This window comes from Ambystoma mexicanum, chromosome 13, assembly GCF_040938575.1.
Source record: "Ambystoma mexicanum isolate Mex_15411 chromosome 13, UKY_AmexF1_1, whole genome shotgun sequence".
In the NCBI taxonomy this organism is placed as follows: domain Eukaryota; kingdom Metazoa; phylum Chordata; class Amphibia; order Caudata; family Ambystomatidae; genus Ambystoma; species Ambystoma mexicanum.
Window position 1 is genome coordinate 672,609,065 of NC_090938.1, and position 13,944 is coordinate 672,623,008.

At 50.4% G+C, this 13,944-nt stretch overlaps 1 protein-coding gene across 1 annotated transcript in view; it reads right to left on the bottom strand.

Moving 5' to 3' along the window:
• PIP4K2B (phosphatidylinositol-5-phosphate 4-kinase type 2 beta) overlaps nt 1-13,944 on the bottom strand; it is a 771,463-nt gene that overhangs the window by 199,121 nt on the left and 558,398 nt on the right. Inside the window, exon 8 of the mRNA XM_069634696.1 lies at nt 2,938-3,196. Coding sequence (XP_069490797.1) covers nt 2,938-3,196 — 259 coding nt within the window. The remainder of the gene's footprint in view (nt 1-2,937; nt 3,197-13,944) is intronic.

Sequence of the window (13,944 nt, forward strand, 5' to 3'; positions counted from 1 at the left end):
CCTTGGTTCTGAAAGTAATGGGACCCTCTCTGGGAGTTTTGGCCGCAAGAGTGACGAAAATTATTATTTCCCTGCTGGTTTGTGGGTTTGTTAGTTGGCCAAGGGACTTTAAGGTGACATATTCGTCCTTAGCCGTTTTTAGCGCTTCCTCCACTGCTTTTCCAAACAGGACGTTTGGTTCCGCCGGCATGTCAATGAGGGTGGCTTGGGTCTCGGGTTTAAACCCTGACTGCCTCAGCCAAGAGTGTATTTTGATTACTGTGCTTTCTGCTATCAGCCTCCCTGCATTGTCTGCTGCATCGAAGGTAGCCTTGAGAATGCATCCGGACACTGATCTTCCTTCCGACACAATCTGGGCCAACTAGCTCTTTAGAGGTTCTGGTGCAGAGGCAATGAGGGCAGCTACCCGTTCCCATTGGTGGCAGTTGTAGCTTGCCAGCAAAGTGGTGGTGTTGGCAATACGTGCTTGGTATGCCAAAGTGGATGCACCTTCCTTCCTAGCCCATATATTCTCTTGCTCTCCTTGTCCGGGGGAGCTTCTGAAGATGCTAGTGGTGTTCCCGCCCTCTTCCTGGTGGTTGTAACCACTAATGAGTTGGGTTTTAGCTGACCCCTTATGTAAAGTGGGTCGTAGGGAGCGGCCCTGAATAACCTTTCTATTCCTGGGTTAACTGCCCGGGTAAGATTAGGGGTGAGCAGAGAAGGATCGATTCTGTGTTGAATAGACTTTAGAATGGGGATAGCCTGGGCAATGGATCTTTTATCCCCTAGAATTTGCTCTGCAAGATCTCTCTTTTCTTGGGCCCCCTGAGTGTCAATTTGGAAATGGGCTGCAGCCTTGGCTAAAACTTTGTTAAGCAAGGGCTGATTGTCAACAGGTGAGTCATTCAACGGGGGTCCTTGGGAATAGGGGAGTCGAGACTATAGGCCTCAGCCTAGTCTTCCTCCTCCTCTTCCTGGTCCTCATCATCTCCATAATAATTGACCCCGACCTGGTCGTCTAGTATTTGTACTTCTGAATCCTCACCATACTGCTGGTAAGGTTCAACACTGAAAGGGTCTGAAATCAGCCCCTGAACTGGAGTCTCAGTACGGAGTCTCTTAGGTTGAGGGTCTTTGGATCCAGAAGGGCCAGAGGTAGCAGGGGTATTGTGATAGCTCTGGAAGTAATTAGGGTCTTTTTCGTAAGTATTGTGATAGCTCTGGAAGTAATTAGGGTCTTTTTCGTAAAAATCTTCAAAAAATGACATTCTCCTCATTACTCTGTCAATATCTTCAGAGTTCCATTCTTTGCAACTGGGAATTACCCTTTCTTGCTGTGGTTCCTCCTCTAATCCCATATCCTGGGGAGTGGGAGCGACAATCTTTGGGCTAGGGACAGGGTCAGCGGCCTTGGACTTTTCTAAAGACTTGGGGTGTTTCTCCTTCTGAACCTGGTGTTCAGAGGCTTTTTTATGTTGTTTTCCCCCCTTCCCATGTGTAGAGGAATTTTTTTCCTGACCCCTTGGGTTCTCCTGAATCTTTCGACGCCTGGCGTCGAGAATCAGAGGAGGGATCACGAGATTCGGGAGTCTTGGCAGTGGGGCGTGGAATCTCGGAAGCAGACGTCGAACGAGCTACCGAAGTAGCCTTCGAACGTGCTGCATGGGGGTAGCGGTCGGATTCGTCTTCCGACCACCATACCTCCGTGACTTTAGATAGTGTGGCACTATTAGCAATCGTGGATGGTTGCTGTGTGTCATGTGGCGACCGTGACCTGGAACGCCCAGAGGACACTGATTCGGCGGACCACTCTCTATGTGCCTTCTTATTGCGATCACTCGACACACGTGTCGAATTTCGGGAGCGGTTAGTGTGTTTAGTGGAAGAGGTGTGGGTAGCGCTCTTGCCGCAGGGTGCTGTCCCCATAACTGACCCGCCGGTCAGTCCTCCGAGGTCGGGGGCTTGCACTTGGGTGCCTGCCGACACCCCTGTGCCCGCGCCGTCCGAAACAGCCGCGTTGCTGCCATCGCTGACGGAACTCATTGTGTCAATGGCCTCAAGTTACCTGGCGTAGTGGGCCCAACGCTTGGTGGAGCGGTCCTTAAGTGTCTTGGCTTTGAAGAGCTTACAAGCTCTACAATTTGCCTCAGGGTGGTCCCTTGGAAGACACCGGTTACAGGTGTTGTTTATCTACCCAGGGGAATTTACGGTTGCACTTCGGGCAGAATTTAAATGGAGTACTCTCCATATGTCAACATCTGGCGGGTAAATGTAGGAAAACAAGTGTGTGCGAGTATGTCCAACCCCCCACTCTCCCTACTTGCAGGGCCGAGGCTAGAGGCCTTCTGAGGCCTGGGCCGAGGCTAGAGGCCTTCCAAGGCCCAAAGTCTGTCGTGTAATCTCGACGGCTGTTCTTCCTTGGTCTCAAGTACCGGCGTCGATCTTCGACGTGGGGTTTGAGAACAGGGATTTTTTGATAATTCTATGATAAATGGATAAAAGCTAGGGAACTCCGCAACTATGCTTCCGATAAGTATGGCGGAAAAAAACAATCTGACGATCCTACACGCCTGAGGGATCATAGGTACAGTGGACGTCACACTAGGGTTAGCATTACTGGCACGCCCTAGTTCGACGCCCCTTTTCGAGTATAAAAAAAAACAAACTAATACTTCGCAGCTTCCACTAGATGTCGGCCTATGCACAGAATGTGATCTAAGCAGATTCCACAAGCATCAGAAATGTAATTACAGAGAAAGGGCATCTTCATAATGTATGTAGCCAGTTTAAAGCTCAGCTAAAAGATGCAGACATCCTCCTCACAGTCAGAATTAGGCACAGACACATTTCAAAGTGTTCATCATAAAAGATTCTTTACACTTCTCTTGTTTACAATTGATCACAGAGCTCTTGCTCAACAAGCCCCTGGAGCAACGTTCCCCAATAGATACTCACTGTCGTGGCTTCTCACAGCGTAGACATCGACTGATGGGTCGAACTCTCCCGGCCCAAAAAATCGAGGAAAGTTCAAGAGATTGCCAGGGCTATCGGGTGGAGTCCCATAAGAGCTTATGGGGTTTCCAGACATGCCGTCATTCTCACATTCTTCATCCTCTGCACGCTCCTCCACCTCCATTTCCTCTTGCTCGGCCCGGTCCACATCATGGATCCCCACCAACAGGCTATAGTCCATGATCTTCAGCTGTGATAAAAACTGAAGAGAAAGGGACAAGGTGAACGGGACTACAAAGTGACCAAACAAGACTATGTCAAATCCCACTGTGCTATTTATACTTTTTAAGCCACCCCATTTTGTTAGGTAAGATTTTCATAGCAAGGATATATTTTCCTGGCCAGTGTCAACCTCAGACCATTTTGCTTTACTGGTGGATTATGTGTCTCTAGACCTCATCAGTGAGTGCAAGCCTTTTTTCCAGGCTCAGAGTCTTTTACTCTTTTTATGGTTGCCATTTTTAAGACTCTCCCTAGTGCCTTTTTAATGTTATCCTCTGACAACTTTCGGCACATAGTGCCTATTGTTGCTGGGTTGCCCTTGGGGCTCCCCTTTTAACGTTCTCTGGCTAACCTTCTGAAAACTACAGTTCCCAAGGGTAGAAAGGATCTTTGGATCCTGTCTACATTGTATTAGGTGAAACCAGCACACCCCACACCTAGTGCTGTGGAGATACAATGTATCCCCTTTCTTTCAACATCTTTTTATTCACATTTTTAACCAGAATAATGGCACAACACAAAAGAAGATGAAGGTGTGACTCTACATTGTAAAGTTCAAATCAAATTGTATGTTTACAAGCCGAGCTCAGGGGGGCGTGGCTTGGAAGCCATGTGAAAGGACGTGCCTGTACGGGAGCTCCCGCTGATCCGTACATTATCCGACTGATACCGCGCAAGGACCGCTGTGATTTGGCAGAAAATGGGAAGACTGTGAACATGAAGTCCGGCTGCACCCGAGGACACATTTTTACACGGGTTCGTGGTGCGCACGTGTACTTAAGAGCCGAATGAAGCACTGGTGGCGAGATCACAATTGACGACAAAATGGCCGCCTGACGAGGGGACAAAGGAGCGGTAGATTGGGACCACAGCATACGTGCGCCCTCTCAGTGGAACGAAGGGGGCAGCGCAACCTGGCCCATCTGGAGGTGCGCCGTACAACAGCGGTGCCTGAGGCTGTGGGGCGAGCTGGGACTCTCAACTGAGTCGTGGTGTATGGGCACGGTGCCTCCATGGTCTGGACCGGAGCGCGGCCAGAAGGACGCTCCTGACTGGAGATATGTCGAGCAAACCTCTGAGGGCGAAGAATAAGCAGCCTACGCTCGACGAATACGCCAAGACGTCACCTGGCCTGGAAGGTGCCAGGAGCAAGGATAAAGCTCAGACCAAGGAGATGGCCGCCGGGGGTGCGAACCAAGAGGTCCTCGCTGCGATCGCGGACCTGAAGGCGACGTGGGAGACCAAACTCCAACTTGCTGTGGTCGAATTGAAAACTGCGTTGGAACTACAGGTCGGGGCGGTGCAGGAGGACGTGAACCTCCTGAGGCAGGATGTACGAGCCCTTGCTGAGCGCACGGAAACTCTGGAAAAGGAGATGGGCCCTACTGTGGTGGACTGCACTGCATATAAGAGCGATATCCATGCCCTGGTGCAGCGGGTGGGTAACTTGGAAAGTAGGGCCGAAGAGGCGGAAGGACGCGCTCGGAGAAATAACGTTCGCATCGTGGGCCTGCCGGAGGAGGGGGCTGAAGGCCAGAACCCCACGGAGTTTATCGAGAACTTGCTGCTGCAGGAGATCACTGGGGGAGCCCTGTCCCAGGGGTTTGCGGTGGAGAGGGCGCATAGGGCCTTGAACAGAAGACCACCGCCGGGGAACCCACCTAGGCCTGTGATCGCCAAGATCCTTAACTATCGGGATCGGGAAAGGATCCTTGAGCACTTTCGTAAGGGGGGTACCATACAGCGAGGAGAGGCGACCATCACTGCTTACCCCGACTACACTCTGCAAGTGCAGCGAAGTCGCATGAACTTTGGGGCGGTCAAGAGGCGATTGCGAGCAGCGGGGTATAAGTATATGTTGCTTTACCCGGCCAGATTGAAAATATTCTTTAAGAATAAGACACTGTTTTTTGACACTCCGGAGGAGGCCATGGAATGGCTCGATGCACAAAATTGTCCTCAAGAGCCAGATGAGCGGATGGCGGATGGAACTGGAAGAGATAAGTGACGCTGCGGGCCCGGTTGGGCGATGAATATTGGGACTGGAATATAGTCTGTGGGACTTTGTCATGATAGTGTATGCGTTAGGACTTCGAAACATGGTCCATGTGTGCGGATACGGTAGTGTGGGAGGGGAGCCTCCGGGGACTGTTCTTTGTACCCCAGTTTGAGTTTAGGTTAGTCACGGTGTGTGGGGTGACACCCTGTCGGGTTCTCTACTTGGGTTCCAGAGAGAACCGAACACAGGGATGCCTGAGATCCAGGGATGGAGCTGGGCAGTTGGTTGGGTTAGGGGGGTGGGGTGGCTCAGTTTATATGAGCCTGGGAGAGAAAGTGGGGATGGGGGCCCTTGCGGTAGGGGGGAGGCGAGTGGACCTGGGAGAGGGATGGGAGCTACTGATGCATCATGGGGGACCTTAGGATACTAACGTGGAACGTTAGAGGGCTTAACAGCTACCTTAAGCGTAACAAGGTCATGTTGTACTTAAAAAGACAAAAGATAGATATCGCCTTGTTACAGGAGACACATCTGACACGGGATAAACTGGAACTGGTGGGGAGAAAGTGGAGAGGGACTGTAGTTGGATCTACATATTCTGCCTATGCTAGAGGTGTGCTGATTTGGGTTGCACCACATGTCCCGTTTAAGCTACTTGGGGAGGTTGTGGAGTCTGATGGGAGGCTGGTCATGGTAAGGGGGCTTGTGGAACATAAAGTAGTGTGCGTCATAAATACCTATGCCCCCAACCGGGACACGGCGACATACTTCAGGACACTGACCACTAGACTGGGTGAGGGGATGGGGGGGTCCTGTGATTTGGGGAGGGGACTTTAATTGTGTACTGGACCCCAAGGAGGATAGGTCAGATGACAGGGTGGACAGGCCCAGCCCGGCGGCTAGGGTACTGCAGGCGTTGCTGGTAGACCTTGGCCTGGCAGACGTGTGGAGGACGAGACACCCTGGCGTGAGGCAATATTCACATTACTCGGCCCCGCACCAGTTAGACACAAGGCTGGATTACTTTTTCGCCACTCCGGACGTTGTCGCGGAGTGTGACCAGATAGACTACAGGGCGAGAGTCCTTTCGGACCACTCGCCCCTGGTCATGCGTTGGCAGCTTTGTCCCCCACGTGCGCGTATTCCAACATGGCGCCTAAGGGCGGAAGCGCTCAGGGATCCAGTCTTCAGGGAGGAAGTGAGGGAGGAGATTGTTGCTTATTTTGAAGCGAACACAGGCAGCGTCAAGTCGTCTGGCACTTTGTGGGTGGCCTTTAAGGTTGTAATGAGGGGGGTTGCCATTGCTAAATCCAAAGGATTAATGGGAGGAGTCCTGGCAGATCTGCGTAGAGCCGAGATTGAGTTGGAGAGAGAGCTGGGGGAGGGGGGGACGGACATGGAGGAAGTCATTAATCTGTAACAGAGGTGCGCAGAACATTGGGACAGGCTTTGTAATCTGAATTACAGGAAGTACATTGAGAGGTTGCATGCCGGGGGAGACAAGACGGGCAGGCTTCTTGCTTGGCTGTATAAGAGCGAGACCCCAAGATCCCCGATCCGATCAGTTATCACTGAAAAGGGAGTGGAGCAGGACACCCAGGAAGGGGTGAATGGAGCATTCGCAGAATATTATCAAGCATTATATGAGGATCGAGAGGGGGGAAGCCGGGAGGAGATAGAGGTAGTACTTGAAGACATAGGCCTGCCCAAGATAAGTGACGAAGAGTGAGAGGAGATGGATGCTCCGATCACTCTGGAGGAGCTGCAGGAGATTGTGCGGCAGCTGCCCACTTGTAAGCCCCCGGGTGCAGACGGGTTCCCCAGTGAATTCTATAAAGCGTATGGGGAGGAGGTGCTCCCGCCCATGCTAGAGATGTTTAATGAAGCGTTCGAGGTGGGGCGGCTGCCGGAATCACTTAGGGAGGCGATTATAGTACCGCTCCCCAAACCCAATAAACCGGGGCATGATTGTGGCTCCTACCGGCCCCTGTCGATGCTGAACCAGGACAGCAAGATCCTGACAGCGGTTCTGGCGGCCAGAATGCGGAGGGTAATAGGCAAGCTGATCCATCCTGACCAGATGGGCTATGTCCCGAACAGGAATATTACTCACAATCACAGGCGCCTTCACAGGGTGGTGGAATGGGGGGGCAGTGAGGACAGCGAAATGGCAATAGTGGCGCTGGATGCGGTTAAAGCGTTCGACTCCGTCCGATGGCCATGGCTGCTGGCGGCTATGGGGCAGTTCGGACTGGGACCATGCTACATGAGGTGGGCCGAGCTATTATATAGTGCGCCTCTGGCTAGGGTCCGTACGGGTGCAGTAGTGTCAGACAGATGGCAGTTAGGCAGAGGTACCAGGCAGGGATGTCCTTGGTCCCCAATGTTGTACATACTGGCCCTCGAACCCTTAGCGGTTTACCTCCGGCAGCAATATGATCCGGTGGGCATAGAGGTGGGAGGAGAGTGCCATCTCATATCCCTGTATGCAGACGATATGCTGTTATACTTGAAACATCCGGAAGAGAATTTGCAGTATAGCTTGGAGGTATTGGAGAGGTACGCCTGGTTGTCCGGCATAGCGGTTAACCCTCAGAAATCCGTATTATTCCCGCTGGGCAGTTATGTGGGGATACCGGCGGAGAGGTTGCCGGTGCTGCGGATTCCGTGGGCAACAAGCTCCTTCCGGTATTTGGGCATTGACGTGTATCACACGACCGAGGAAGAACACAAGTATAATACTGAACTAGCTGTGGGAAAGATTGAGAGGTGCATGAGGTTCTGGGAAAGATTGCCTTTAGCAATGATGGGTCGCGGAGCTATGCTTAAAATGGTGGTGCTGCCCAGGCTCCTGCATTACTTTAATAACATCCCGCATATGATACCTAGGAAGTTTTTCGCTAGGCTACATAGCGTGTGTAGGAATTTCCTGTGGCAAGGCACGCGCAACAGGGTCGCATTATGGAAATTGCAGAACTCTTACGAGAAAGGTGGCGTGAAGCTGCCGAACTTTGAGGCCTATTATATCGCGGCGCAACTGCAATATGTAGCCAGGTGGCTTTCAGATGAAGAGACCCCCGAAAATAGGCTGCTAGGGAAAGACTTTTCCCCCTTCTATCTGCGGGAGGTGATTTGGTTGACTGGCTCATGGATGAGGGAGCGTCCTAAGATGCTGGCCCTTGGCAGGAACATGTGGCGGCGCGCCTGTCGGATGATGGGTGACCCCTTGCCGTGTATGCCGCAGTTCCCTCTGATCGCCCTGGCAAAGGAGGACGGGCAGCTGAGAACTATTATCCGGACGTATTGGGAGTCAGTGGGATTGATTACAATGAGCGACATCTGGCAGGATGGGACCCTGATGGAGTTCGATGAACTGGAGGCAGGGTCGGGACTACACAGGGGTCAATATGTAACATATCACAGGATGGTCCGGGAGGTCCGGAGCATGTGGCCCGAAACTACTTTGGCCGATGAACCGGATGCCACACTGGAGACGATGTATGACGCATCAGAGGGCGGACACGAGGTCTCTAGGTTGTACGAGATGTTGATGACAAAGGTTGGGAAGGATTTAGGGCACCTGAGACTGGAGTGGGAAGCGGAGATGGGGGCCCCGATGTCAGATGGGATGTGGGAGCGTGCCCTGGGGTACCACAAAAAGGTATCGAGGAACGCCAGGTTTAAGCAGATACAGCTCTATATTACGCACAGGGCATATATGACCCCCCCTAGAATTTCCAAATTCCTAGGTAGTGGGCGCCAGGCGTGCCCCAAGTGTAACGAAGAGAATGCGGACATGATACATATGTTCTGGGCGTGCCCAGTGATTGCAGCTTACTGGGGTGAAGTGGCGCGGAAGCTGGCGGGGAGGGGTATCACGCTTAGGGTGGATTCGGCTTGGGCTTGTCTGCTGGGAGGGTATCCCAGAGCGCGTAAGCTTCGACATGTTGATAAACTTAAAGATCTGGCCTATGTGCTTGCCAAACGCAGGATAGCCATGGAGTGGAAGAAATGTCACAAGCCGCGAGTGGAGGTCTTGTGGAGGGATCTCCAAAAATGGGCGGATGCCGAAACGACAGCGTGGCAAGATGGCAGTATGGCAGGGGATGGGGAAGAAACAGGCTCCCTCACGGCATGGAAGTTGTTGTTAGCTGAGCTGTTTGGTGCGGGATCGGCCTCGACTGGACTTGAGAGCGATGAGGCCCCACCGCACGGAACGGACACTGATGGCGAACACTCTACAGGCTCATAGGGGGGAGGGATGGGGATTGCAGTGCCTTACTTTTTGTTCGTTTGGTTTTGTTGTTTGAAGTGTTTTATTTATGTTTCGTTGTAATGTTGTTTGGTTGAGATAAAATAAAAATATATTTAAAAAAAAAAAATACAAGCCGAGCTCAAATGTAACCAGAGTTCAAAGCATATGGGCCAAATTACCACCTTCACCCAAGAATTGTCCATTCATACCCTCGGTATATTCAACTGACAACCACAGCATTTACGGATATAAAGTGTAAACCTCCCAAAGAACATAAAACCGTACACCCCCCCCCCCAGGTAAGTCGCACAACAAACACAGTAACTGACAGGAATTAGTCGAGCAGGTAGATCATCAACAAGTTACTCAGGGGCTTTGCACATGTTACTTAACCATCAAATTCAGAAATGAACAAGCAGGAATGAGAGGCAGAATATTAAACAGACTCAGGAGTCTGACTCATCTCCGCTGTCTCGGCTGTCGTACAAGTATGCCCGTAATGGGGCCCAAATGTCTTTCGGTCTGCACACCGTCGGCACGGATCTAACATATAGCTCTTCAACCTATTGGACGTACACCAAGTCTTTCAGCCAGGCTTTATGAGTAGGGGCTGCTTTAGCTTTCCAACACCGCAGAATGTTGTTCTTGGCAACCGCACTTGCAATAGCTACAAGGCGAGGGATCCTGACAGATGTCTTGCCAATATCTCCCAGTAAGTGCTTTAGCGGAGTTGCTGGAATGGACAGCCCAACAATATCACTAACCGTTTCAGCAACTTCCTCCCAGAAAGCGCGGACTGGGGGGCAACTGCAGCACATGTGAATAGAATTTGCGTCGTTAGAGCTACACTTAGGACATTTAGACTGTTGGTCTGGGTTAAATTTGGAAGCTTTATGTGGTGTATATGCAGGTGTATCAGGATCTTGAATTGTATCAATCGAAAGTTGGCATTAAGCGATATGGATTTAGTGTGTTGACAGTATTTAGACCATTTAGCATCATCTATCGTAATACCCAGATCCCGCTCCCATTTTTGTTTCATACAGTTTTTGGAAGGGGAATGTGTCTGCGCTGCCTTGTAGAGGCTAGATATAGAACCCGTAAACCCGTCTGGAGTCATGGTGGCGGTGATAAATTGATGAGTTTCTGGGGCATCTGGGAATGTGGGACACTTTTTCTTGCATGCAGCTTTAAGCCAATAATATTGCAGAGTAATAAGGCCGGTCCCCAGTTTTTCCTGCACCAATCGCAGCGTGGCAAACTTTACCCCAGGGCTATAGATTGCCCAGTCTCATCTCCTTATCGGGGTCCCATCTCTTTTGGAGTGCCGTATCAAACGAAGGTACCAGCCCAGGGTAGTGCCACAAGGAAAGGAATGGCCAGAAAGGGGTTTCACATCCCACCCTAGCGAACAGGGACGACCAGGCTCTGACCGGGGAATCCACAGGATCAATATCTTATGTTCCTTTTGACCGAGCAGAACGGCATCGCCTGAATATTGGAAGGGGCTGCTACAAACTTTTCAGCCCGAACATGGGCATGCGGCTCAGCTGTGGTAGCCCAGTATCGAGCGTAGTGCGCCTGGGCTGCGTGATAGTATAGTAAGTAGTCTGGGGCCGCCAAACCGCCAGTTTCATATCTTTCGCACATTTTCGGGCAATTAAGTCAGACTACCCTCCCTCCCCACACAAATGCGGTGGAAAGTTATTGTAGTCTTTGAAAGAAGTCCCTTCCTGGCCAAACGGGGACCCCACAAAACAAGTAGAGGAGTTTAGGGACCACAACCATTTTAAGTATGGCAACTCTGCCATAAGTAGATATATCGTTAACGCCCCCTAAATTTTTAGTTTGTGTTCCAGGAAATTCAGGTACGCTTCATGATTATTTACGAGGAGTGTTGGTCTGTCTGTAGCCATTATTATAACCAAGTAACGTGCAATAGTCGGGGACCATTTAAACCCATTTAATGCTGGGAACTGCGTGATGACTGGAGTTAGCGGGATGACCTCAGACTTTGCCCGATTAATTTCATAGCCTGAGTAAGTAGAAAACGTGGACATCGCATTCATAATAGGGGATAGATGCACCTCAGGGTTCCCAACATAGACCATCGTATCATCAGCATATAATGAAAGGAGCTGTGGGGAGCCTCTGATACGGATGCCCCTCCAAGTGTGTTTGTGTCTAATCTTAGCAGCCATTCCCTCAATAGTGAGGGCAAAAATAAAAGGGGAAAGGGGGCAACCCTGACGCGTGCCTCGTTCCAGCGTAAAGGGGGATGACATGTTACTGTTTGTTCTTACCCTAGCTGTTGGTAGCTTGTACAGCATTTGGATATACCCTATAAAAACTGGACCAAACCCAAATTTGGCTAAAATCAAAAACATATAATTCCACGAAACAGAATCAAAAGCTTTTTCAGCGTCTAGGGTTATGGCAGCTACTTTAGCTTTGGGGTCTAATTGTGATGTAATGGCGAAGAACGTACGCAAATTAAGCGCCATGGAGCGTGATGGGAAGAAACCCGATTGGTCTGTATGAATCAGTTTATTCATATAAGGGATCAGGCGACTGGCTATAGCTTTGGCAATCATTTTCGTATCCGTGTTAATGAGAGATAAAGGGCGGTAGGACGAGTGATCCTGGGGAGGCTTATTTGGTTTAAGCAGTACTGAAATGACAGCTTTCCTCATTGTGGCTGGCAGCATACCTCTCTCAAGAGTCTTCCCAGACCGCAAGCAGCCTAGAGGCCAGCTCATCTTTGTACGTCTTGTAAAAGTCAACTGGGATCCTGTCCGATACCGGAGCTTTCCCAGCTCGCAAGTCGGCAATAGCCTGTTCAATTTCATCTATTGTCAGCGGGAGGTCCAACCTCGTCCTCTCCTCATCCTCCAGCTCAGGGAGCGGGATAGAATCAATATATCTTCTGAGGTCCTCCAGATCGACCAAGTCAGCGTTAGTATATAGTGAGGCGTAAAACTGCTTGAACACTTCATTGATTACTTCCAGGGATGTTTGTACCGACCCAGTAGAGTCTAAGATGCTAGTGATTTGCCTAGCCCCTGTTTCTGCTCCGATTAAATCTGCCATGGCCTTGCTGAATTTGTTCCCTTCTCCATATCGTGTGGGCTGTAAAATAAATGGAGTTCTCTGTCAGCTAGAGCTTTGAATGTTTCCATTTGGGCTTGAATTTTCAGAAGATATTCTCTTCCCTCGTTGGCAGGCTGATTGACCTCTAGTTTGCAGAGCTTTCCCTCGGCTTGCGCGAGTTCTCTCCTGATTTCTCTCCAGATGCCATAGGATGTTCCCATCAACTTACCCCTAAGCCATACTTTAAACGCCTCCCAGATCGATTGCAAGGAATCAACCGACCCTTTGTTGCGACGAAAGAACTCCCCAATTTCAACTGTGAGGGGTGCTGACACTGATTCATCCCTCAACATGTTAGGGGGCATACACCAGGATCTAACGGAATGAGCCACATTCCTCAATGACAACCGCATAAGCACCGGGGAGTGGTCCGACAATGTTCTGGGAAGAATTTCACAATGTTCCACGTTAGCAAGCAGCCCCGGCGAACACAACCAATAGTCAATTCTCGAACTGGAGCCATGAGCTCCGGAATAAAATGTATACTGTGCAGTGGGTGCAATTCACACCAAATGTCTACCAGTGGCAGATTAGCAATCGCCTGATGTAGAGTCAGCGCTGCTTTAGTGTACTGTTTGCAGTGCCCTGTAGACTGATCAAGCCTCAGATCGAGGTTTAGGTTCAGATCTCCTCCCCAAATCACTGCTGCAGAGCCGACGGGTGACAGAAGCTTCACAATCCGCAGGTAAAATGCTGGATTATCCAGATTCGGACCATAGGTATTAACAATAATAACCTCCCGACTGTTCAGATGCCCCCATAGGATCACATATCGCCCTTCTTCATCAATAATTTAGTCAAATGAAAGTTCAGGCGCTTGTGAACAATAATAGTCACACACCTAGCCATCGTGGAGTAGTTTGTGGTTACCGTTTGGGATCCCCAACTGTTCGCAAATGAATCCATCTTTTTGGTCGCATGAGTTTCTTGCAGGAGGAGAATATCCACCTTGTGCCGGTTTGCATATGCCAAAACCTTTCTGGCTTTGATGGGTGGGCTAGTCCCCTAATGTTCCATGTAAGCAAATTTACTGTTTGTCCTTTAGTTAGCATCCGACTTGACGTGATCGAACCTCCAGGGATTAAGTTCAATCGAATATTGCATTGTCTTAGCGATGTATCTTTTGTGCATGCCTATATTACAGGGTGTTAGTTCTTGATGCGAGATCATCTGCGCAAGACAGATCGCTGTGTCGCTCAGACCATCATGCCATGTCGTGTGTATTGCAACTCGCGGGCAACATGCCCTCCAGTGTTCCCTCCCCACTGCCTCACTATCCCCCCAACTGGACAGTGTAGACCCCAAACTAAAGTTCAACATTTGA